The sequence below is a fragment of the Tachypleus tridentatus genome, chromosome 9 (genome assembly GCF_004210375.1).
Source record: "Tachypleus tridentatus isolate NWPU-2018 chromosome 9, ASM421037v1, whole genome shotgun sequence".
Taxonomy (NCBI): Eukaryota; Metazoa; Arthropoda; class Merostomata; order Xiphosura; family Limulidae; genus Tachypleus; species Tachypleus tridentatus.
The window spans coordinates 124,640,093-124,667,571 of NC_134833.1; the positions used below are offsets into that span (position 1 = coordinate 124,640,093).

Here is a 27,479-nt window from a genome sequence, read left to right on the forward strand (position 1 = left end):
GAACACCATCAAACTGACTTTGTGTTGGTTTACAAGCCATCTTCAGAGAAAGGACAGTGGTCCTCACAGAAATATTAGACAAATTTTTGAAGCCAATTTGGAGGACGAAGGGTTTGAACTGGAACATGTTCATCAAGTAAATGTTGTTTTTTCATTACATATCTGTTATTTCATGATGAATTGTTAATAGATGGTTTAGGTGTTTGTTTTACATAAGAAAATAATGTATGAAACATAAAATTGTAAGAAATTAAAATTTAACTAAACTAACATTTTGTGTTTGGTTACAAGATTTCATGTAGTTAAAGTGATAAATGCAAGTCTTCAAAGTTTTTGCTTATTTGCAAAGCTGTTGTTTTGCTATATCTTTCATTATTGTGTTTTTAATGTGTCTTTCTTCAGACTTGTTTTTATTTATATTACAAAAATATTCCTGTTCTGTAGCTGTTAACTCTGAATAGTTTATTATATATTTAACAAACAACTTGTACTAAGGAAAAAAAAAGGTATTTATTTCAAGCATTAAGTCATATGAAATGTTTAAAGCTAGTGGTATAATTATTAGTATAACATTTATTTTTATTAATTACTTGAGGTAAAAGATAGCTTTGTGCATAGATCAACAAATTATGTAACTAACTTGATACACTGGTCTATCTAATGGTATACTGTATCACAGAAATAATTACAATGATTACATGAAGAGTTGGGTAACCTGTTTTTATTATTAATTTTACTTATAATCCTAGTAATATTTTATGAGGTTTATTAGGCTTAGAAGTTGTATATACTCTGTTTGATGTGGAAATGAATTTTTACCCCAAAATGGGTTTTAACTTAATAATATTTGACAAAAGTATATTAAGGAAATTGCATATCGCTCATTCTTGCTTTTGTTCCCCTGGTGAGATAGTGATAGGTTTAGTGATAACACTAAAATCCAGGGTTGGATTCCCTATGGTGGACACAGCAGATAGCTCAATGTGGCTTTGCTCTAAAACAAACAAACATTATACTCATAACAAAAAATGATGTAGAAACCACACTAGAAACATCTTTTACTGTGTGAACCATAATATTCCTATTTTATTTAATCAATTGCTTAATGTATTAAAATATAGAACCAGAACTGACTTTGAATAATAAAGTAATTACATGATGTGATTAGTGCATTTAACTTTTCTCCCCCCACGGTGTGGATTTCTGTACATGGTGAGGGGACCTCCCAGTGAAGGTTCTGTTTTTTCTGGTTACCTTCTCTGGGATCTAAACATCCACCCACGTGGTGACCCATGAAGGAGAGGAGAGGATCCTGGTGATTGAGGGGTCCAACCCTAACACATCACTTTGGCCTTGAATTCCTGTAGACGGGCAGCCTTTGGGTGGCCCCCTTGGGTCAATCGGCTGGTCCACTTGGGTTAGAGTCAACCAAATACCAGTGTTGGAAGTTCTCAATGGGTGTTTTGGACATTGTGTCTGATGCTGGTGTTTGGGTATAGTGCTCACGAAACCATGGCGTTGCTGCAGTGTCCTTGCTTGACATTGTAGTGCGTTCCCTCATAGGGCTCCATGGTAGGTGGGGTCAGTGGGAACCGAAATTTTCTTGTTTTTCCTATGGATCCTCTTACTGAAAATTTAAGTAAAATAGTAAAAAAACAGTCAATAGGTAAATGACCACGTCTTGAAGACTCTGAGCAGCAATCTTCAACATCTGTAACACCTGTACCTCATTTTCTTATATTACATTCTCTTTCAGAAAAACTTTAGGGCAAATGTCCCCCTTTTTTATTCAGGATGGATTAGAGGGACTCGCTGGCTCTCCAAAGTCAGTAAAGAAGCTTCGATCTGGAGACATATTGGTTGAAACATCCACATCCCAACACAGTGAACTCCTCTTGAATTCAAAGGCAATTGGGGATGTACCCATTGAGGTTACCCCTCATGCTACCTTGAATTCATTACGAGGAGTTATTGTTGAGAAGGATTTGAAGAACGTCCTTGAGTCAGAGATTCTCGTTGGTTTATCCACTTGCAAAGATGGAGTTACACTGCTGACAAATATCCTCGTTTTGACACTTACATCACTATGTGCACCTGTCACCATCAAGGCAGGTTATCTAAATTACAAAGTACGGCTGTACATTCCAAACCCTTTCTGATGTTTTCAATGTCAGAGGTTCGGCCACTCAAAGACGTCATGTCGTGGTTCCCTCACATGTGCATGTTGTGGTGGCAAGGACCACGATGCCTATGAGTGTGACTCAGACCCACATTGTGTCAACTGCAATGGTTCTCACCCTTCCTACTTTTGTTCTTGCCCAAAATGGTTGGAGGAAAAGAGATGCAGCGTTTGAAAACGACTTGTAACATTAGTTATCCTGAAGCTTGGAAATTGCTGTCTGCCACTTCATCTCCGAGATATGCTGCTGCACTTCATTCCACAACTACAGTGGGAGTGCAGACAGATCTCTCTGTGCCTCCAAGAGAATTGTTTTCAAAACAAATGAAAAGCATCAGACCTTGATGCTCTCGTTGAACAGTTGCCGTCTCCCTTTCTAATCCTGGGGTACTTTAATGGACATCATCCTCTCTGGGGGAAGTGCTGTTATTGATTGGAGGGGTTGCTCTGTAGAGTGTATGCTGTCTGATCACAATCTTTCTCTTTTCACTACTGGTTCTTCCACTTATTTTCATGTACCTAGTCAGTTCTTTACTGCGACTGATCTCTGAATTTGCTCCCCTTTACTATTCTCCCAAATCCACTAGACAGTGATCATTTTCCTATACTTTTGAGAGAAACTGGCCGTGGTCGATGTCACCTGACCCGCGTGCCCCGGTGGAAGCTAGATCAGACAGACTAATCCACTTTCACTACTCTTGCAGAACTTGATCCTGCCATCATAAGTCAGCCAATAATAGACGACTGTGTGGGAGTGGTAACTGACTGTATTATACAAGCAGGTGCTCAGTGTATTCCAAAAACATTAACACATTTTCCACGATATTCTCATCCGTGGTGGAATCCTGTCTGTCACATGGCATGAAAGGCTCAAAAACGGACCCGGGATACTTAGATATCCCACATTTTTAAACCGCATCGCTTTTCAACAGGCCCGTGCACATGCTAAGTGGGTAAGACGTCAAAGACAGAAGGAATCTTGGATTAAGTTCACAAATAGCATATCTTCTACCACCAGTTCCAAGGTTATATGGAATAGGATTTGAAAGGTCAGTGGGCACTACAATTCTGTCCTCTTCTCAATCTTACTCTCTGATGGCCAAGAGGTAGCTGATGTCCTGAGCATCGCCAATACTCTAGGTGAAAGCTTTTGTCAAGTGTCTAGCACTTCTGCTTGTTCCTCCAACTTCATGGCCATCAAGACTCTTTCCTTCCGAACTGACTGTCTCTTCGACTATAATCGTCCCTTTACACTGGTGGAACTGAAAATACCCCTTTATCAGTCTGGCAGTACACCTGTTGAACCTGATGATGTACACTATGACATTCTGCACTATCTCTCTCCTGCTTCTCTTGATAGAGTGGTGTTATGTTTGTGTAACACTCAAATCACTGTAAGAAACATTTTACTTTCTTGCCATCGTTACGATTCTCAATGACGGCACTATTTTAAACATGTTTTTTTCCCAGGGATAATCTGTAACATTGGACAGTGTTATTGGTGATGGTAACACTGTCCACCTTGATAAAGTTTTAGTTTTTTAATGGCCATTAATCTTTTATAATCTCATTTAAGTGTTGGATATTTATTCATTACACCTTTTTAATTGTGGCTCCCTTTTAAGAGTCTCAATCTCTCTAGTTCAATTTTAAATTGGAAAATGGCCATAACATTAAATAACTCGACACCAGGACTGGAAAGGCCAACTTCAGGTGACTAACGCTGCTGTTTGAACTACCCATTAGTCATCCTGGTGACTTGTTTTTTTACAATTTTGCTGCATGTCTTTTAACACTTTTATTACTTTACCTTTTGGTACTGGCCATAATGACAAATAACCAGGAAGCAGGACTGAAAAGACCAACTTCAGGTGACTGGTGGTGGTTCTTGTACTTACCTGTTAGTCTTCCTGACAGGCAATGATTATTACCATTATGCTAGAGAAAGTCCTTTACAACTTCTCTAACTCTGCTTTCTCTCTTAACATTGTAGACTAGGTGTCAACATTGGTTTTATGCTTTTTCTGTTTTTCAATGATATTTTGTTTAATCTTCATTTCCTTTTATGTATTTTACTACATTTAATTTATTTTTACCTTTTTACTGGATGTTTGATGCAGATAGCCTAGCTGCTTTGTGCCAAAAAACACTAATCAACCAACCAACTTTTCTCCTTTTGAGACCTTTTATGGGCTGTTTCAAAATGAGTTAAAAATAAATGAAATGCAGCAGGTGGTAAATTGGTTAATCCTTATGCTGAGGATAGGTCATAAGGCTTATGTTACATTTTCAGTTATATTTAAAGTGTAACTATCTCACTTTAATATCATTGTACATGAATAAGCGTGACATCAAAATGTGTTTAATAATTAAAATATTAATATTACATTAGTTTTAAATTCTTAATTTTGTGAGGAAATACTTTAAAAAATCCTCAAACTCCCATAGTGTGAAATTGTGTAATTTACCCTCTAGTTTTTGTCTCTTCTCTTATTTATTTTTTCTCCTAAAAGTAGATGTGGTAGAAATTATTTGTTGTAACATAGTTATTGCTCAAGCAAAGCCTTCTATACAATTAGTTTACAGAGTAATAAATGAGAAAATCAGACCCACTTACCACACCTGCCTCTCACATTCTATCTTTCACAAATTACCAGTAGTTCTTTCTGATGTCATAAACTATATTTATTTAGATGCAATAAAAAGTCAAAGATTTAATCTAACAAATTATATATGACATCGTTTTTATCTACAAAGAATTGTTTATTTTCTCTCCAGTTCAAACATTATTTCTGTGTGAAATATTTTGATGCGTTTAGCTGAAGTTTTATCTCGTAGGTGAAAAGCCAGAGAAATTGTGATAGTTGTAGGACATTGTTTGTTTTCCATGTTTTATTATGTTGTGTATGTAAGTGCATTAATTAAACAAATCAAAAATTTTTAATCTGTTTGTACCTCTAATACAAAACACTAGGCTTAAATTTTGTTCAAAACAAAAAAATTGAAGATCTAGTGAAGTACTGTAATTTCTTGTTTTTCATATCTATTTTTTATTCATTAAAATGAAAGTAAATAAAATCTAAAAAAGTAGAAACTTGTTAAATTGAAGAAGGTTTAATTAGGTAAGATACCAATAGTACTACAAATGCTTCACAAGGTATGCTTGTGAGTAGTTCATGAGTTACATTATTTGATCATGTAATATATGATACACTTTGTCATGGGATTTTCAACTTTTGTGGTGGGATTATTAGTTAGACACAGTTCAAAGAGCAATAAAACAAAAATATTTTAGTAGAAATTATATTATTACAATATTTAAGCTACTTATGATAAAATCATAGTTTCCTGTTACAATTTGCAGTCATTATGGAAAGAACATAATGGTAATTTTGATTTGTTTCATTTATTTTTATCATGGTGGTTATGAGGAGTGTCAAACTGAAAAAAATGCATGGAGAATTAGGATAGAGAAAATAGAAGATAGAATATGAAGTTTTATTGAGAAAAACTTTTGATATTTATTCAAGAAGTTTTGGAGATTACACAAATGAAATTTGATAATTTTCAGATGAAGGAAATTATTTTTTATCCTCATAACCACCATGATAAAGAAAAGGAAACAAATCAAAATTACCATATGTTCTTTCCATAATGTAAGAACCACTTTACACTTGGAGCAGTCAATATTTTGATTTTTTTATGGTGTTTGTATGCAAAAATCTTGTAATGTCTACCGAAAACTTGTGAAATTTCAAAGATACACAAAAACATTAAGTCACAGTATGAAAAGTAAAGGTCAGTTTGGGGTCACAAACAAAGTTGATTTGACTGAGCTTGTGGTAAGAGTGCTAAAGTATGAAAAAAAGTTATTTATATTACTGAAAAACATATTTTTTTATTATTATCTTAAAATTTTCAAACTTTTTGAATTGTGTGAAATATGTTTTAAATCATATATTTATTTATATTTTCACTCACAATACCATTTGTATTGAGAATAGATAATAAGAAAACCTCAGTAATGTTACATCTTATTTTTTATGTTTCAATAGAGCACAGTTGGTGTAAACTTTGTGAAAATTCATGCCCCATGGGAAGTTTTAACCTGATATGCTGAAATAATAAAGATGAAAATGCTGATGAAAGAGGTAAGATGATTTAATGATAGCTTGTTATACAGTTTACAATGAGTATTTGCTCATTGATTTGTAAAGATATGTAAGCTTTTTTATGAGACTGACGAAAATGTGATGGAAGTTTCACCAGTGTTTAGAATTATGTTGAAAACTTCTACTGTATTAATTATAACCAAATATTTATGTAATTATTCTTTTTTAACTTTGTATATTCTAGTTCAAATTGTCTTCAACTATATGCAAGTTTGAACTAAAAAATATTAAATAAATTAATTAATTTACATAAGTTAAGTATACTTATGATGTGATTAAAAAAGTATCTTCATTAATGGCTTGTTATAGTTTGTACCTCCCAAACAAAACACTGCATCACTGATATTATTAATCACAGCTGAAATTATTATACTATTACTGTATTTAGTTGTAATACATTTATTGTTTTGTATATTCATGGATTTCCCTTTTTGTCTGGTGGAATGTGTTAAGTTTGTTTCCTTTGCATGACCATAAAACAAAGTATGATGTTCTTTCTTAAATGATGTTCAGCAGCTGTGTTATTAATCCACCACTGGAAGTAGTTCTTTAATTTGATTTTGTTATTACACTGAAAGGCTGCTAAGGGTGTTAAGAAGAGAACAGTTTTGATTTTCTCATTTTTGGATTTAGTAAAGTAAAATGCAAATAAATTCTGAGCATTTACAGTCATTTGTGAAGAGATAATTTTAAAGTAACATATCAAGGGAGTTGAAATCACTTATGTCTTAAATGTTGCATTTTGTAGAAAAGAAATATTACATATTTGGATAGGGTTTTTTTGTCTACCATCACATCCATCCTGGTTGATAAATCCTTGTGTTGAAAAAATGTTTGTGTTGGCACAGAAATGTTACATACAAAAGATGGATTTAAAATCCTGTTTTTACATACTTTTAATTTGGAATCTATAATAAACTAATTAAGAAAAATTTACAGTTTAATGTGATATGAAAAATTTCTTCATGAAGTTCCACATAGTGGTTATATTCCCAGTCTTTGCTGCTCCTGAGATATCTTAATGTTAAATGTATGTGTAATGAAGAGGTCAATGGAACAGTACTAACTTATGAATTGTAAAAGATATATCACAGCTATTATAGTTTGCTAATTTTTTTTTCATATACATTACAGGATCAATTACTTTTATGAAATATTAACGAGTTTTATTTGTTGTCAGCTATGAAACTTAACTACTGATTGTATAACAACTATAGCAGTGACAGTTTGAAATAATTTTCAAAATGTTTGGCAAAATTTGTGCATTTTTGTTTGGATTAAAATAATAATTATAACATTCTTGTATTATTTTGAAAATGATCATGTTGTTATAGTATTCCTTTGATATTTTGTGTGCATCAATACTGAAATAATACACATCAGAAAGGACATAAAATGCTCAGATACGTGAATTCTGATGAATCATAAGTTAGAAAAAGTGTTCTTTCTTGCTCTCTTTACATTTTAGAAATTAATCTAACTTTTGGAAGCAAAATTTAAAGGTCAGTGCCTATAAATGTCTTCCTGAGAACAAGAATGTATAAAAATAAATATATTTATACTAATATATTTGAGAAGTGTTTCAAATAATTGAAATGTTGTCAGTTCTTTCTTTAGAGTTATGACAACACTTTATACAATCTTTATAATAATGAATCAACTATTACTTGCCACCTAAGTGATGTAAAACACCATAAAGCTGTGGTTTAAGATATGGATAGATTTGAGATTTAAACTCTTAATGTAGCATCTATGCTAAGTTTGTTTGTATATAATTTATTTTTGACAAGTAGAAAGCTTTTATTAATAACAGATGAATCTGTGGACATTGGCTTTTAAAAACTTAGTTTATGGTGATTATTGGTTCTGAAGTAAAGGACATAATGGGTATGTTATTGAATGGAATTCCTTAAATTCCAGCATTACTTCATCTTTTGCATGTAATTAGACATTGATTTTGTGGTATGGCTGAATGCCATATCCTTGTTTATTATCTTTAGAGTAGAAGGGTACATTTTCCTAAGCCAAATTTTTAAGTTTGCTCTGCACTTGTTTGAGATGTGGTTTTGAAGCTTATTACTGTTTTTGAATATATTCTTGCAAATTCTTTCCTGGCTCTTAAATTGTTTTCAATTGTTTTGCTCTTCTCAATATTCTGTATAAACATCTTTCCTCACAGAGGACTGTGATGTATTTCTTGAGTGTATTCAGTAAATTCTTTCACAGCTGTATTGCACTGTCAAATTATTTAAACTGTGTTGTTGTTATAAACATTCCGTATTAATATTCTTCTTCATAAAGGGCTTTGACAAACATTCTGGAGTCTGTTCTGTAAGTATATTCATGACATTTAATATTGTCAAAGGACCATAGATTTGCCATAAACCGAATGTACACAAGTTAATCATTTTACGTACAGTGCTGTAACTCAAATTTATCACATCATACTAGAGCATTAACATGCGGACCTTTCTTTTAAAGTGTGATTAACCATCTGTATTAGTGATAACTCTCATTCTTTTCATTCTCTAAATTGTAGCAGATACCTATTTATATCATCTTTTACAAAGTGGAACCTGATACTTAATATTCACTTGAAAAATAAATTACAAAGGAGATAACTCATTATATTTGCACTTAAGCATTATTTTTTTGTACTGCAATGACTTTCATTCATTCTGAAGCAACTAGTGCTACATACCACTTATATTCTTTAAATATGTTTACAAATGCAGGTGTACTGTGGTGAATAAAGGAAAATTCAATCATATAAACTGTAGTCCCCTACTACAAGGAGTTTAGTTTTCTACTTTGCCCTTTTCTGGGGTTACTGATGAGGGAGCTGATTTCGATAAACTGCTCTAATTTGGTGAAAAGTAATGTTTCAAATGATAAGCTTGACTTCATGTTTTTTTCTTGCTGAAACATATGGTATATATATATGATAATGAGAAAAAGAGTCAACATTATTCTAAAGACCACTGTCACTCCTTGTACCATCCCTAATTGCTATGTAGCATAATACATTCAACTGGTGGGAACTTATTCAATGTTACATCATCACTGTTTACAAGGAAGGGATGATAAGAGGATGTCAACAGTACAATGTGGAGTTGGTGTGATAAAAATTCTATTGTTGTGATACAATACTTTAACAGAAGGCTACATCAAAGTCAAGACCATTATGTAATTAATTTGAATGTCTGATATAGGGTAGCTGTCCACATAGAACAGATGAAAATCAACTGAGTAATAAATATTTCTAATTAAATATACGGTTTTACATTTTTGCTTGTAATCTCTTTGTTGTTGTCAGTTGAGTATTGTTGTTTGTTAGTGATATTCTTGGCTGTAATCCCAGTAATACCTCATTATAATAATTAGCTTAGGTGATTTAGGATAGGCTTAATTCCATGTAATAAGCTAGCAATGTAAATTAATTTTTATAATTAAAATGTAATGATAAAGCTTGTACTAATAAAAATAGATTTATAAAACAAACTCACCAGTACTGGTACCACAAAAATCCATAAAACAATTCTACACTTTGTGCATTGAAGATTCAATAAATTAGAAAAATAACTAAAATTTATGCAACAACTATTTCTTTATTGCAGAGCATAGTTTCAAATAAAAATACTCTGATAACAAGAACTTTACATCACTGTGGCTGCACATGTGTGTTTGATTATATCTTCACTGATGTAATGTGTAAGTACAGGAAGTAATGAATAAAGTCAAACTATAAGAAGTAGCTGGAAAGCTAATATCATTATTATTATTATGACTAAGGACAAGATGTAGTACTAATGGTAAATGCATTTACTATAACAAAATTACTGTTAGTACTGTAATAATACACCATGTAAAGAACATGCTTTAATTATATATAGTAAGATATTAAAGAGAAGTAAAGCTAATCGTGGCTGCAATATAACAGTGATTCATTATTACCTTAAAATTAATTTTAGAGAAATTATATTGTTGATTGTTATGTATTATAATTTATCTCAGATCAGTCTCCAATTTTTTATGTAACGTACATAATGTATTACAATTTCAAACAGCTGGAAATTTTAATTTAAATGTTAATTAAATGTTTATATGTATTAAATTTATGACATTCGTCAACAAGATTAATACACACAAAAGATATTTAATGTCCTTGTAGATATACCAATGCCATAACTCAATTCACTGAAGTTGAACAGGTTGTGATATTCAGTATCTATAAAGATTCCTGATCAAATTCTATCGTTTTCTGATTAATAAGCATTAATCACAATTATAGCTTCTGTGGCTTGTAGTACACTTGTAGTGATAAAAATAATTGTTCTGCTTTTTGGTGCATTGATTTATATGGCTTAAGGAGATAATCTTGAATGTTAAACCATTTTAAAAAATGTGTAAGCATTTTTGTAAAACAAATATTGTTGATTCTTACTCTTAAGAATCTTCCAGAAAGTTAGAAAACAGCTGGGAGTTACACAATACACATCCAACAATATACACTACAAGCATCAAATTGAAAGAAATGTAGGCATCAGAACAAATGCATAACAATAAGTCTGTTGCATGATGTGTGAAATATTTGAAAAAAGTTTTATTATTTTGTAAAACTGTTACTCGTGTTATTGGTGGCAAAAAAAATTATTGGATTTATAACAATGTTGATAAAATATGGTGTTCACCTCGTGATAGGGAAACATCATTTGTGAAACATTAGAGTGAGCATATGAGCTCCGTCTGTGAAATCTTGTAATGTTCTTTAACATAACTGTTATTTGTTAATATAGATTAATATGTTTTGATTTTTTTTTCTTTTCCCAAAGTGAATTCGGGTAAATATGTTTAATAGTGTTTAGAACTCTGATTATTACTTTCACAAACACAATTAATATGGAAAGATTTATTATAGTCTTTCTTACTTAGATTTATCATGTAAGATATTGAAGTTTGAAGAAATATAAATCTGAAACTTGTGAAAATAATTCCTATAGCTATTTCCTGTATTTCTTGGGAAACATGTTGGACAAATTGTACATGTTAAGTAAAAATACATAGCTTGTAAGAATTTGTCTGTTTTAAAACTGTGATAACTTTAATGGAAAATATTATCATAGAAAGATCTAACATTGAGTGTTAATTCCTGTAGTTTGTAAAATATATTGAAATTATTTATGAATGATATTTTTAAAATTTTAATTAAAATAAAATGGTGTAATTATTACTATTATCAAATGTTTTTATTTGGTTTGATTTTTTGAATTTCACACAAAGCTGCATGAGGGCTATCTGTACTAACTGTCCCTAGTTTAGTAGTGTAAGACTAGAGGTAAAACAGCTCGTCATCACCACCGACTGCCAACTCTTGGACTACTCTTTCATGAACAGATAATGGGATTGATTGTCACATTATAATGCCCCCACCACTGAAATAGTGAGCATGTTTGGTATGATGGGGATTTGAACCCACGACCCTCAGATTACGAGTCGAGTGCCTTAACAATCTGGCCATGCTGGACCGAGTGGGAGTATCAACATCATCATGGCTAGGAGGGTGGTGTACACTGATTGAAGAATGCTGTCAATGCTGTTTGTCTAGCATGCTCACATTTTTTCTCTATAAAGTTCTTTAGGGCACTTTCAACATCGTGTTCAATTATTAAGGCTTCAATCACAATTTTGGTCATTTTTAGTCTGGATTTTCACAGTTTGATAAAATAGTAAAAATGAATTTGACAGCTTTTTCTGTTTTAAAAACAGTTGTGGTTCTGGTTCTTAGTCGTCTTTCTATTCATAATCAGCAAATTTTTGGTCAGTGTTTTATCAATTCTTCATTGGTCATTTGTTTATAGTATGATTTTAGTAAGTCATTGATGAATTGCTCTTCAATTCCATTAAAATCCAAACTGATGTGCTAATGATGTGATCTTTTTTCCATAGAAAAACATCTCTTTACTGCAGGGCAGAAAAAGTTGTAAACCAATCCTCAAAAATTGTTTTTGTTGCTTGAACCTGTTCTGTCTGGCATCTTCTTCCAATATAGATCAGTCTCTCAAATGTTGAAAACTTGATGGGTCGCATATCCTCTTTGTTCAATAATATCTTTTAAAACTGGTTGGCACATTGATGTTGCTTCCATGTCAGCACTTGCTGCCTTTAGGCTGTGTAAATTATGCTCTTTTTGTTTTTAATCTGTCAAGTCAGCCTTTGTTATCCATTATCTTTGGGCAATACTGATTTTGTAACTTAACAGATGCAGGTGTGGAAGAACTTAGCACTTTGGATAATTTTTTCTTTCTTGATAGTTACTGTAGTTGATGGTGAGAACTTAAATGCTTTGGAATTTATTGCAAGTCTGGCTTCTGGCTTTTGTCAAACTTCTTGATGGTTTCCAATTTTGTTGTTACTGAAATGGCTTTTATTGCAATTTTTTGGCTTACTGCTGGCACTGGAATCACTTGCAGTATGCTTACTAATCATTTTGTATTTAAGGGCAGAGTACAGAGTAAATAAAACTTTATGAGTACATTGGTTGACACCTTTCACAATTCAAACAAGACACTTAGGATGTATGAACTCTTCGCACATGGGCTAGTTAAACTGACGTGTTATGATGTTTAAGCAAGTTACATTCAAAATATAATTAAACCACTTAATTACTATGATGTACGAACAAACTTGACAACAAACCATAGATGATATTGCAGATTTTAATATTATATAAATTTTTAGTTCTTAATAATATAAGAAAATATTTAAAAACAATTTTAAATTACCCTAGTGTGAGAATTTGAATATTTGTTCTTCAGTTATTTCCTCTTTTGAACTTTCCCCTTGAACTATGAAATGTTATGTAAAATGTCATTAATATTCTAAATCTTTATCTTGTATCCTTCAATCATATGGAACTACAGAGCAACCAATGAAAATGCAAGAACCTCTTGCCACACCCACCTTCAACTTGCTAAAATTTACAAATTGCTAATACAAGTCTTATTAAATTTATAATCAACAGGAAGTCCAGAATACAAATGATTGATTAAAGTATGATTCATCCAATATGATCTTACAGATAATTGATAAAATAGCTAATTAGAGAGCCAGAGACAGTGAGACAAACTGGGTATATCTTGCTTCAAACATAAATTATTGTGATATTACATATTTCTTCCTTTCTCTCTCTCTCTTTTGAAGAATGGTTTCAATTTTTCCACTGGTTATAAATTATGTTGTGATAAATTTGTTATACATTTCACATGTATTTCTGAGGAGTTCAGCATTTCTGAAATCATACACCAGTTTAAAAATGTTATTTTGGTATTTCTTTTAGGTACCAGAATTTCAGTATTCAAGGTGTGATGATAAAAAATTAAAAAGAGGTATAAGTGGTGTTTGTCATACAATTTCAAATCTCTTTGCCTCCAAAATATCAAAGAGGCAACAGTTTACAACTGAATACAGAAGAGCTAGGGAATACTTGTAAGTACACATGTTTGGGCTTTTGGATTTTATTTGCTATAAATCTTTTGATTTTGGTCAGGTGATATTCTGTACATTTAGTTTTTTAATATTTTTTAATGTTTGGTTAGTTTTCTATATTGGCCAAAGCAACTTAAGGGCTAACTGCATTAGGATTTTAATGCTACAACATCCCAATGGGTAAAAGTATGAACATGTTTGGGAACAGGGATCTGAACCCACAACCAGTGAGTCAGACCATTACCATCATTTCTTTTTACTATGGGCTTGGTTGAATCAGCCAAGTTTGTGACCCAAATTTATCTTTATAGTTTCAGCACAATAATTTCTAATACGTTTTGTGTATCTTCATAAAAATCTCATCAACTGTGAGTAATCACTAAATCATTTCTTGAGAAAAACATAATTTATAATGAAGTATCTTTCACTGCAAGAGTCTGTGAATATGTGGAATCAGAAAATTGACTTCTGTGGGTGCAAAGTGATTATCATGTAGATTAAAACACTTAAATCATCTGAAATTTAAATTTAAACATCATAAATAAACTTAAAACATTTTAGTCAGTAAAACTAGACTGTATTTTGTATTATTCCACCCAAACTCTGTATGAGATTTGTCAATATGACCAATTTTGTAACCATTAAAATAAATCAATTTTTTTTTCTATTGTGTGTAATATATACTTACAACACCTGTCAGCATCTCTTCGGTATCCTCGAGTGCAAGTGAGGTTTTCTGCTGGAACATACACTGAAGAAAACAACAAAAAGATTAATCTTTTTTAGCTCATTCACTGTCATTGATAGGAATAGAAAGTTTTACAGAGTGCGAGATTAGATTTATATCTTTATATGCTGAGTAACTGAGTCAACTCATTAAACTAATCACAGAAACTTGAAATTTTATGAAAGCACTCACAGTTCTTCTCTTTATCAATTATGTTATACCTTGAGGTACGTTTCACTTCCTTTGGTATTTCACTTGTAAAATTTTTGTTTGGCAAAGTTGTGGATGTATCAAGATTTCTACCTTGAGTCGACTTGAATACATAATATTGGGAACATCTTTTATCGTAATTTTATGTTATTGATTATTCAGATAACGCTAATAAAAATCCACTTCGTAAATATGGTTTGTATCTTTCCATTTCGTAAGATTTCGCTTGAATATACAGAAGCTGAGTTCATAATATCAACATTCACTTTGGCATGGTTGATACAAGTGTTTGCGGAAGGCTGGCTGGAATGCAATTCCAAGTGGTGAAGGTGGCTTTACGAAGATCACGCACTGCTTGGAAATGATGTCCATTTCTATAGACTTCCCTTTCCATCTACCCCCAAACATTTTGAATGGGGTTCAGTTTGGGCAAATACGATGGATAGTCCAAAAGAATCATATTATTCGCCATTAAAAAAGTCCTTTGTCCTGCAGGCACTGTGGATTGCAGCATTGTCCTGCTGAAAGATCCAGTCATTTCCACACAAGCAAGGGTCTTCAGTCAATAATGATGCTCTCTCCAACATGCCAATGTAGCCAGCTGCTGTTTGACGCCCCTGTATAACCTAAAGCTCCATTGTTTCATGTAAGGAGAAAGCACCCCAGATCATGATTGACTCTCCTCCACTGTGTCAAGGAGTAACTGTCTCTGGTGCGATATCCTTATTGTACCAGTAACGTTGGAAGCCATCTGGATCATCCAGGTTAAATGTTTTTCTCATCAGAGAACAAAACTTTTCTACGTCCCATGTTTGGTGCTTCTCAGCAAAGTTTAACCAAGCTGTTTCGTGGTGTGGAAGGAGGCGTGGCTTTTTGAGGCATTTATGGTTTTAAAGCCTTTCTCTCGTAGATGCCTCTTATTGTTCTTGAGCTGCATTCTGCGTCCGTAAGGGCCTTAATCTGGTTTGATGATCAGCTGGTGTCTTGCTGGACAACCCATCGAATCCTCCTGCTGAATGCCGGCGAAATTTTCTTGGGCCGACCACTTGAAATTCTTGTTCTGTGTCCCCCAGGGTTTTTTAAGAATTTACAACAGCAATTTTACTCTGCTTAATCTTACTAGCGATGGTACGTTGAGAGAAATCTTGCTTTTGCAGCTCGACAATTCTGCCAGTTCAAACTCTGTCAACTTTTTAGCCTTTGCCATGTTTTTACCCAATGTAACACAGGAGATGTCAGTGGGAGATGTTGACAATGCTAATGCTTGAACACAAATGACTACATTTCGTGACGTGTTTACCAATTAACGCTTCATTTCAGTATGGTCTTAAACTTTCGACCAGCTAGTATTTAGGCTAATTTCACAGTATTCACATTTTCTCTATTAAATGCTAAAAACGTTTTTTATTTTTTATTTTTCCTTTTCTTATTTTCATATTTTGAAGCTGTACTCAAATAAGTGGCTGAGTCTAACAATGCAAAAGGCATATTTTTCTTTATGTTCATTGGCCTTAAGATTTTGGCCAGCGGTGTATATAGTTTTCTTGCCCTTGATCTATATCGACATAAATACACCCACCACACAAGTTATAAATAACTCGGGGAACATATAGCTCATGTTGTCATTATGAATGATGTGATAAGTGAAATGTTCATGAATGTACACTATGGTTTAATGTTTTACTTCATGATGAGTTTTTGTTTTTCAGAAGTGAAAACATGAGTCAGTCAGTAATGGCACTTTTGATATTACTTGCCCTTTATGATTTAAAAAAAAATACAGAGTAATAAATCACAATTTACTTCAAGAAACTAATAACTTGGATGGTTGTTATAATGTTGTGTAAAGCCATCATATGTAAAGTTGGTTAGAAAGGAATTTAGATGTAACAAAGGATTTGTCTTTATTGTTAAGCCTGTATGGTTCATCAGCTTCTATATTAAAGATTTTATATTGACAAGTAAGATCTATATAATAGTGCATGTAATGTTACATCAGAATAAGATCAATAACATAAATCATAACATCCTTTACTGGCCCAGTACAGGGTTCCAGTAAGAAAAGAGTATTGTCATATTGCTACATCTGTATCTATTAATAAATGTAGTGCATCATTATTTAATGTGTTATACATCTAAAGGAACTCTAATAGTTAATTACTTTGTAAATGTGACTTGTTGCTCTAACAGGTGAAAGAGGTTTGTAATTTTAAAAATATTTTGTTCACGTATGTTCATATTTGTGTAAAGTTATTTTTCCTGGTCTTGTTAAAGATTTGATGTTCCAGCGAGGAAAGAAGATTTCTTTAACCCAGCCCAATGTGCTCAAATTGTGAATTTTATTTTGAAGCAGAAAAGATTTAGTAATAATACAGGAGAATTTTATGCATTTGGCAAGTGAAAAAAAAAATTATTTCCCGTAATATATTTTAACATAATATGTATTTAATTTCCTCTCTGTATAATTTACTGTGCATCAGAATTACTGAAAAAATTCATGAGCTGAATTTATACTTTTTGAAAATAAATTTCTTTATTATGAACTGAGTCATTAGATAATCTAGAAGTGAAAACTGAATTTTTTCAATTAATTTTATATAATATGAAATTATTTTATGTATCATGCTTATATGTTTTTCCTTGCATTTTAATATGATAACATTTAGTGATGAGTTTATAATAATTAAAATGCATGTAGTTAGCTTTTCCTGAGAGGTGCTAAAAGTATAAAAAAGTTTCCAAACAAAGAAAACTTTTTAAATTGACTTTTGTAATATTTTCTGTAAGTCTTCCAACTATTCCATAAGGCAGTTCATTATGTTTACTTGTAATAAAGTTTTACACAAAGTACCATCATATACAAGTGGTGATACAAATTTCAGTTTTGAGTACAAATTAGCTGTCATAAATTATGTTTACAGTTTTGCTGTGACCTCTGCTGTGGGTGATTCAAAGTGCTCGTGCCACAATTGCCTACCATGTTGTACACAAAAATGAATTAAACACTTTTATGAAGAGTCTATATTAATAAATTTAGTTTTTAGTTCACTTTTATGTTTTGGCCAATCAGTTTTAAATTTTGAAAAGTAACATAACAAAGGTTGTAAGATGTAACTTTTCAGTATCATGTTAGGATTTACTAACACGAACAGTAAGCTACTAAAATTTATATTAAGATACAAACATGAGCTTAACATTATCACAAGTAAGAATCTGAAATTTGCATAGCTTACCTTTTTGATTTACTGATATATCCTTAAGTTATTTAGTCCAGCACGGTCAGATGGAGAGGGCACTTGAATCACAGTCTGAGGGTTGCAGATTTAAATTCCTGTCACACCAAACATGCTTGCAACTGTCAGGGCATTATAGTGTAACAGTCAATCCCACTATTCATCGGTAAAAGAGTGGCTTAAGAGTTAGTAGTGGGCAGTGATGACTAGCTGCTTTCCCTCTAGTCTAAATTAGGGACATCTAGCACAGATAGCCCTCAAATATTTAGTAGAAATAATGTTAAGAAATCTGTTAATTAAAAATTACAGTGTGTATTTTTAAATATCTGTGTCTTAAAATACTCTGAGTTATAATGATTCATACTTATCATCATTATATTTAGTTTTGACCTTGCACTGACCAGCTGCTGATTTGTTTTCTCATGTATATATAAAATCCCAAGATGGAACATCCACCTGAACTTTTCTGTCATATTAAACTTTACAATTTAAATTCAGAGACTTGTATTTTTTAATGTAGTTTGACATAAGACTGTTAGTGTGTACTAGAAGTTTTGTTATTTATCACATGATGTGAACAGTTAATGAATCTAATTTTATATAGCAAACTGACAAGAAGTGTTTAATATTCATAAGTTAATACACAGAAAACAAGAAGCTATAATTATTAGAATGTACTGATTGATTGGTTGGCTACCTTTGCTTATTAACACTTGATAATATCTCACAAGTTTCAACTAGATTAAGTTTTAGTCCTAAAATTTAATAGTGCTGAATAATATCCATAAATATAAAAATTAATAGTGATAAATAATATTAACACTCTATGTGTATGGGGTCAGTCCAATAGGGAAACACCTGCTCATGTGGAGCTGTAAGTACTAATTTTTACTATAATTCTAAATTTATGACACATTCATTTATGAAATTTGTCAAGCTTTGAGTAACCATAACTGTATTGTACACAAGTAATCAATATTTCTATTAAAATATTTCCCATAAAGATCTGTCTGTGAATTTCCAAAGCCTTAAATGAATCAGTCTGAGTGAAAGTTTCCATGCTAAAAAAATAAAAAAATACTTCTTTTCAAAAATATTTTTCTGGCAAAACTTTACATATCATCTACTATTTTTTCAACCGTAATACTAATAGAAATGAAATTACCAATGTGCAGTGAAATGAGAAACTGAAAAATATGAAATATAATGAACAAACATGTTTTTTCCTCTCTGAATGCTAGGCTTTCTATTTTCTTCAAAGTTTCAACTTAGCATCTCCCTATACTCTTCTTTTAATTCGTGATACAATCACACAGAAATGGAAACCAATGTACAGTTAATGGTTATAGGCTTCTTAAACTACTAAAAAAAGACTTAGTCACTGGCAACCCTGTAGTACTTGATATGTGTGTGCTTGGGTTTGTTACGTATGATATGTGTGTTCCAATATATGATATGATATATGGTGATGAATAAAAGTCATTGCAATCACTGTTTACATTGTTTTATTAAATATTTTTATATTTAAATATTTCATGCCTTGTGTATTTATACTGTGTTTTTCTCCTGTTTTTTCAGGAATAACAAAGCTCATCGAAGTTCGTGTCTGCGAAGCTGCCTTTCCTTTACATGAGGTCAGTTAACTTATTGGATTTTTCTTTTCAAGTGTGCTTGATGTTGATAAAGTATTGAGAAAGTACAATTTTTCATATGTTAAAAGTATTGTTCACAGTTATTTCTATAGCCAGTGTGTGTTATATCAGGTTTGTGACCTGATGAATTTATGTGATAGGGTTGCTCCTGTAGTTTGTTATTAATATTATTTTCCAGCAAAGTACACTTTAACATATTTTTATCAGTTGTCATTATACTTGGAGATATTTCACTTCCTGTATCAGTAAAATAATGGTTATGTTGATAATTTATTTTGACGTATTATTAGGGGGGAATGTCATTCTTCAGATGACAAAGCTCCCAGGAAATGGTTATTAAACAACTGGGCTTCGTTTTCAACAATATTTAAAAAACAACCCCTTGATGACATCAAGTGAGTGTTAATAATTTCCTGGACAGAATTTATTTATTTAATATAAAAAATCACTTGGTAAAAGTTTTGAGTTTTACCTAAAGATTGAAATTACCAAAAAAACATCTTATATTTGTATGCCATGTTTAGAGTCTCAGTTGGAGTTTTATTCATACTAGTTGTGTTTTGAAAGAGAACATTCTAAATACAATAATTATATATAAGGAGAGTCAGTCATGATAGGAGGGAGAGAATTCTCTCGTGTTGCTAATGTATTCTTTTCATTGAGATATAATGTATTCTTTTCATTGAGATATAAAATTCTATAAAGATGTGGTAATAACCAAAAGAGATGTAGATCTAATCGCATTTGTATGTAGTTAATCAGATGTTTCTATTATATAATATAGTTTTACTTTCTGAATTTCAAAAGAAAAATATTTTAATTTGTAACGTCTTAGTGTTTACATTTCTGTATCACGTGATGGCACTTGTTTCTTCAAAATTGCTAAACTTAGACATCTTTTCACTTGTATTTGATTGACTGAGATTGAATACAACTTTCAGACTTGCAGATTTTCCTCGTACATAACATAAAGTTATAGTTACCAAGCCATCCCATAAAGCTCTGTTCTCTTACATACAGTCTTTCAAAAATGTAAATAATTCTCTCTCTTTCTGTCTTTGACATTTGCTATTACATTATTGATAACCATTAGAAAATAAATATTTAATATTCTGTTTTATGTATGATGTCATCTTGTTCACAGGATGGCTTTTAAGTTTTTCGGAACATAGATTCAAATCTGCTATTACTATGTTTAGTTTAACCAGCTAAGGAAATTGTTTTGATGCACAATGTTTAGTTAGAAAACCAGTTAAATTGTAATAATTATAAGACATTGTATGCTTTGTGTTTATTATTGTTTGTGCTCCAAATTGTGTGTTTGAAATTAATAAATAATTTGGGAAAAAGATGAAAAACAGTCCATGGAAAATTTGGGTTAACATCTCTCAATACTTTAAGACTTTGACAACAAAAGAAATTACAGCATTCACAATTAAGTATTAGATTTTTGTTATTTTTTATATGCACATATTTTGTTTGTTATAATAGTGAAAAAAATACTTATTAGGTAACATTAGAATATATGAATGAAGAAATAGATTAATTTATTTGCAATATATGTAAATACTTATGAAGATCGTGTGTGTTACATAATTTTATGCTGTAATTTGAACTAAGTGTATACAAGGTGATTCCTAGGTTGTAACATAGGCTTAGTATATAGGAAGTTGTCATATTTAATTGATGCAAGCCTGATGATAGTCAGGATAAATAATAAGCTTTTATTGTAATCTGCAGGGATTTTAGAAAGGAAAAATATTTTTTTTGGTGTGGTTACAAGGTTAAACAAATGGCCTAATCTCATGAAATGTAAGGGTATAGAAAATTATGCATAACATAAATATTTACCAAAAATAACTTGATATTCAATTAGAAGATTCTAGAAGCTATGCAAATGAAATTTGGAAACTGTAATATCAAAGATATATAAATTTTTATAAATTTTAGCATGAAAATCACTTTGCTCTCATACTAGTCAGAGTTTAAAATTGAGACAAATCTTTATAAAAAAAAAAAGGTTCTTATGGATGGATTTTTTGGAGTTCCTCATTAGTTATTGTATCCACTACATTTTGTTTGATAAGAATCACTTCATTGTTTGTTCCTTTCAATTTTTTCAGGGAATATTTTGGAGTCAAAATAGGCCTCTACTTTGCTTGGCTGGGATTTTATACCTGCATGTTGATCTCAGCTTCAGCAGTAGGAGTGCTGTGTTTCCTATATGGGTTCTTCACTTTGGTGGATGATGCTCACAGGTATGAATAAGGGGAGAAAAAAATTAAAAGAGTTATCAAACAGTTTATTATTTTTATAACTCATGTTTGATCATTTTCTAAATTATACCTCAGATAAATCAGTTACTTAGAGATATGTAATTGATGGAATGTGGTAAGTGATTAATCACTGGACTAATTAATCAGTTTTTAACTAATTAATTATTTTCACACAAGACATTTGTAGCTGGAATAATTGCAAAGAGTAATAATTGGAACCATTAATTTTTATTTGTTGATATGTTTTGAACCATTAATGTACCTTAAAATATTTTAAATAATTTTTGTGACAAATTGATTTAAACATAATTTCAGTTAATCAGTTATTTTATGTGGCATTATCATTGAAATTGATAGTTGTATATTATGATTGATTTAAATGTTCAACTGTACTGTGTTTATTCTATAAACTTAAAACAAAATTGCATTTTCTTTTTACAGTAAGGACGTTTGTGAGAACCACAAAGACATAATTTTATGTCCTCGGTGTGACATAAAAGGATGTAAATATGAACAGCTAGGACAGACATGCACTTTTGTCAGAATTTCACATCTTTTTGACAATGGTGCTGCTGTATTTTTTGCTGTTTTTATGTCACTCTGGGGTAAGTATTATATAGATTTGCATGTTAAAGTTAAATAAGTAATATTCTCTTCTTCAGGCTCTGTTAGAGCTTTCATACACAAAATATCAAATTTTTTGTTATGTAGTTTTAAGACTTTTTTAAGTAATGCTTTTCTTGTGCCTATTTTCTTTCAGCATGTTGACATGCATAGTAATTTTGATTTTAAGATTAAAAATACTTTTATGCATCAGAAAATGTTCAAATTTCACATATAAAATTTTTATAACCTCCAGATAATTATCAAACATTTTTGTACAAAGAAAAACATAATGTTTTGTCTGTTATTTTTACTAATGAAACTCTGTATGGGCTTGATAGATTTGACCACTCTAAACAATTAGGAAATTAATATAAATAATGCCTTTTTTCATTCTAGAATAACTACAAACTACAACTCATATAAAATAGCTTAAATTTGATAACATTATACATTTATATAGAAGGGGAGGACAAAAAAGTGCCTCTCCCTTGAAAATGTTAATTTATTTGATATCATTTTGGAACAGATCTTGTGCATTTTACACATTTTTCTATTATCTAATAAAATATATAACAAATTAACAGTATTTTCAAGGGGGCCACTTTTCTTGTCCTCACCATGTACATATATAAATTTATTATATTGATCTTTCAACTGTGTCTGGATAACAGTGTAGAAGTTACAATGACAAGGTGCATGTATGCTCATGCTACCATGTCCAGTAACATAAAACTGACCTTACAAAGGACCTGAATTTTGGGAAAGTAACTCACTAAGAAAATCCTCATGATATGTGTGGTAATGGATGCCCATAGCAAAAGGGTTACTTCAACATAAAACGTCCAACATTGTATACCTGCAATACTTGAAATGGTCTTAATTTCAAACCAACATAAAGCACATCAAATTTGCTACACATTCAAGACTTTAAACTTCTATTACTGAATTCTCACATCAAACACTTCAAATTAATTCCAAAAGCATGTTATTACTTTGAGATATCTTGTCTGTAATTTGGGACTTTTCAAGGAAAAAAGAAAACACTTTACAAAGTTTGTTATTACTAACACTTTGGTGAACAAAAATAGTTGAATAAATTATCATAAGCCATATAAGTTTAAAGAGTAATTTGTATTCTGTTGCAATTTCTGTCTTCAGTGATGATAAACTTTATCACTTTGTTTTTATTTACTTTCAGCTGTAATATTTCTTGAATTGTGGAAAAGGTATTCAGAAAAAATTACCCACCTCTGGAATATGACTAGTTTTGCCACTTTAGAGGTAATGTGTACTTTTACCTCAGTAATTAATTTTATCACAATGGACTTTTGTATTTGACATGAACTTTTAACCATGGCAGTATACCTATTGTGATTCTGAAGGTACTAGTTGTGTCATGACAAATTTGACAGTAATCATACAAATATTTTAATTATATGTTGTCAGTGTTGACTGTTATGATTGCAAAGTGATTTTTCATGTTAAGATTAAAAATACTTCATTTAAAAATTTTCAAATTTCACTTATGTAGTTCTTTAAACCTCCTTCATAAATATCAGATGATGTTTGCTGTCAGTAAAAAGTTTATTTTATCTGTTATTTTACAAGCTATAACTTTTAAATGATCAGCCAATCTAAACGTCCTCATAACCACCATAAAAATTATGAAATAATTGTGAATTACTTTTTTATTGTGCTAAAATGACAACAAATTGTGACAATATACATCTGTTTCTTCTTAATCTTATAGTTTTATTGACTTTTGAACCATGTGTAACTATTAATCCTTCCTTTGAGGGTCACGGGTTTGCATCCCCATCACGCCAAACATGCTCGCCCTTTCAGCCGTGGGGGCATTCTAATGTCATGGTCAATCCCACTATCCATTGGTAAAAGAGTAGCCCAAGAGTTTGCGGTGGGTGGTGATGACTAGCTGCCTTCCCTCTTGTCTCACACTGCTAAATTAAGGACGGCTAGCACAGATAGCTCTCGAGTAGCTTTGTGCAAAATTCAAAACAAACAAACAAACAAACAATTAATCCTTCCTCACAAGTTTTAAATCACTTGGTGAACCTTCAGCTCATGTTACCCTATTGAATTACATTAAACAATATGAAGAATATTTCTTATTACTATTCATTATTTTAGCTAATCTAACCTAACAACTTTCTTGTTTTTTCATTTTAGTTACTTTTATAGTAATAAATAAAGAATATTCATGAAAAACATAAAATGTACTGTTTACCATCATCTTTTTTTGTTCTTTACTAATGGCACTACCACACTAAATGCCCCTTGCTGATATAGTGGTAAGTCTATGGATATACAACATCATAGAGAACTATTGGCAGCTTGTAAAAGAGAAGCTGTGTGTGTGCTAAATGACTCTAATTTCCTAGTGTATGACATCATGAACGAATAAGATAGAAAGCTGTAATATAACTACTTTATAATTTACATAAAATTATTCAATTCTTGGAGAGGTGATAAGTAAATTATAGAAGAATCTAAGAACTTAAATACTATTAAAATTTGATTCAGTAATTACATTGTGATGCAAAGTTTACTTGTATACATCGATAATAAACTAGTTTAATTAAATTTTGAATTTAACTCTGTAAAAGGTTGTGAGATATGCAGTTTGACCTTGATGTGAAAGGGTTAATGACCTTGTTTTCCTGCCTTGAGTGGGTGCTCAGGACAAGTTTGTTTGTTTCCAGTATGATATTTACAGCTACTCTCTAGTATTTCCCTTTGAACATCTTTTCAAACTTTGTCTTATAAAAATAATGTTTGAATGTTCCCTTAAGGTATTCTTTTGAGAAAGTTTCTCAAAAATACATGTTTAAAAATGTAAATTTCTTAACACACAGATATGATGTTTTACCTGAAGTCTTGATCATAATGTGTTTTTTTTTTTTTATATCACCAGGAACATCCAAGGCCAGAATATTTAGCTAAATTATCAAAAGTAAAGAAAAAGAAAGTAAACTTTATTACAGGGGTAAGAACAGCAGTTATCAATTTATAATAAACATCAAAACAAACATCTGACTTTTTGTCTAGTTGTTCCCACAATTTGTCTTGTTTTTATACAAGTCCAGATCTATCTGTTGATGATGAATTTGCAGTGTTGTAGTTGATTATCAGATTATGAGTTTTATGATGACAGTGAAAGTGTTTGGTATTGGTTTAACAACAAAACTGTAACTAAATAACTCTATCAAACAAAATTAACAAGCTATGTATCTTTTGTATGAATTCTTTCTTAAAATTATTAAACTTAAAAAAATGCCTTATTCTTCTTGAAAAATGCAGTTATTTTGAGTAAATGGTTATTAAAGGTACAATTTTAAAAGGGTGATAAAACACTTTTTTAAAAATAATTCAATGTAAATGCATTACATGCAGTTTAAAAGATAGCAGAGTATAAAAAACAGATGTGAATAACAAAAGTTTAAAAGATCTTGATAGAACATTGTTTGAAATTGAAAGTTTAAAATGTCAACTTCTGTGCATTTCAAATATTCTCATTTAAAGTTCCCAGCCTGGCTGCCAGGTGGTTAAGGCACTTGACTCGTAATTATAATGTGATGGTCAATCCCATTATTTGTTCGTAAAAGAATAGCCCAAGAGTTTGCAGTGGGTGGTGATGACTAGTTGCCTTCCCTCTAGTCTTATACTGCTAAATTAGGGATGACTAGTGCAGATAGCTCTCGTGTAGCTTTGTGTGAAATTCAAAACAAAGCAAATCATTTAAAGCTCATTACATTTTATCCCTTTTTTTAAAATACAAACAAACAAGTTAGATGTTCCAATGCCTAAGTTGTGGTTTTATTATCCCCTTCAAAAATAATGTAAATTGAACTTCAGAAGGAATATTACAGCAGTTTTTCATCAGTTCTAGTTCTTTTTCTAAGGGCACATGTTTGAACTTTATTTCTTACGAGTTATGAAAATTTATTACTTAGTTTTTTACTGATGTGTTTTTCTAAATGCTTCTGTGATGTACACTGTAACAGGTAAACGAACCATGTGTTTCGTTTTGGAAGAGACGAGTACCGTGTACCATATTTTCCTGGTCTGTGGTGTTACTACTTGTGAGTATTTATTTATGAATTAATTTGAAGTATATAGGTGTGTACACTAAAGCTATGTGAACATTTAAGATTTCAGATTTAAAGAAGAACCAATTTTGAGAACAGTGAACTTTAGAAACAGGTTCAATAGGTAATGAAGACTATTTGACACAGTAATGGTGTTTGGTATTCAGTGGGAATGAGAAATTTATCTATATGCAGGAATATGTGTGTATGTGTACTTTATTATTAAAAATTATTAATTTGGGAAGGGGTGTTTGGATCATCAGAAAAGTTGAATAAAAATATAAAAATTGTATTTTCAAGCTGACAACTCGGGACTCTAAAAAGTAAACAAACTATTTTGTCCCCACTAAAATTGATAAGTACTGTAGGCATGAAGTTAATAGAGGGATTTATAATAAGCTTAAGAAAATAATACAGACATTACTTGCAGCTGTATTTATTTACTTTGTTAGAGTCTAGCTATAGGCTTAACAATACAGTCTCTGCATTTTGATTCATGTTGTTTCTTTATTTTTCTGACAATCTAGAATGAGTTTTAATTATATTGTTACTTAAGATGTTTTTTTTAATATTCATTTATAGAGAATACATTCTAAACTTCACAAGTGCATGTGAATTCAGTTGAATGTTACATATTTTTTGACAGTTTACTGTTGCTTCTGCTTTATGTTCCACTCATCCACCACATATTAAAAATAAATAACAAATGTTCAAGAGAAAATAAACATATTTACTGGTATACACCTGTAACATACAAACTGTAAAATTGTTCTCAAAGGACCATTGTGAAGGCAAAGATTATATGATCACAAATTTAATGACAAGCTTCCATC

At 31.2% G+C, this 27,479-nt stretch overlaps 2 protein-coding genes and 1 long non-coding RNA gene across 7 annotated transcripts in view; 2 read left to right on the forward strand and 1 right to left on the reverse strand.

The window, feature by feature from the left end:
* LOC143226275 (general transcription factor II-I repeat domain-containing protein 2-like) overlaps positions 1 to 27,479 on the reverse strand; it is a 93,111-nt gene that overhangs the window by 12,156 nt on the left and 53,476 nt on the right. Inside the window, exon 3 of the mRNA XM_076457028.1 lies at positions 14,525 to 14,587. Within this exon, the coding sequence (XP_076313143.1) occupies positions 14,525 to 14,587 (63 nt within the window). The remainder of the gene's footprint in view (positions 1 to 14,524; positions 14,588 to 27,479) is intronic.
* The window catches only part of LOC143226273 (anoctamin-2-like), a 46,134-nt gene that overhangs the window by 3,255 nt on the left and 15,400 nt on the right, over positions 1 to 27,479 (forward strand). For 2 of the 5 annotated variants that reach the window (XM_076457023.1, XM_076457024.1), the window contains exons 2-8: positions 19,585 to 19,639; positions 19,949 to 20,053; positions 21,782 to 21,916; positions 22,376 to 22,539; positions 23,739 to 23,821; positions 25,473 to 25,544; positions 26,563 to 26,640. In XM_076457023.1, the coding sequence (XP_076313138.1) occupies positions 19,585 to 19,639; positions 19,949 to 20,053; positions 21,782 to 21,916; positions 22,376 to 22,539; positions 23,739 to 23,821; positions 25,473 to 25,544; positions 26,563 to 26,640 (692 nt within the window). The remainder of the gene's footprint in view (positions 1 to 19,584; positions 19,640 to 19,948; positions 20,054 to 21,781; positions 21,917 to 22,375; positions 22,540 to 23,738; positions 23,822 to 25,472; positions 25,545 to 26,562; positions 26,641 to 27,479) is intronic. The other 3 variants (XM_076457025.1, XM_076457026.1, XM_076457027.1) reach the window with 2 other exon arrangements.
* LOC143226276 (uncharacterized) lies at positions 83 to 17,261 on the forward strand. Its single transcript, XR_013014534.1, has 4 exons — positions 83 to 136; positions 6,235 to 6,330; positions 13,688 to 13,836; positions 17,048 to 17,261. It is a non-coding gene; the product is annotated as an uncharacterized LOC143226276 (long non-coding RNA).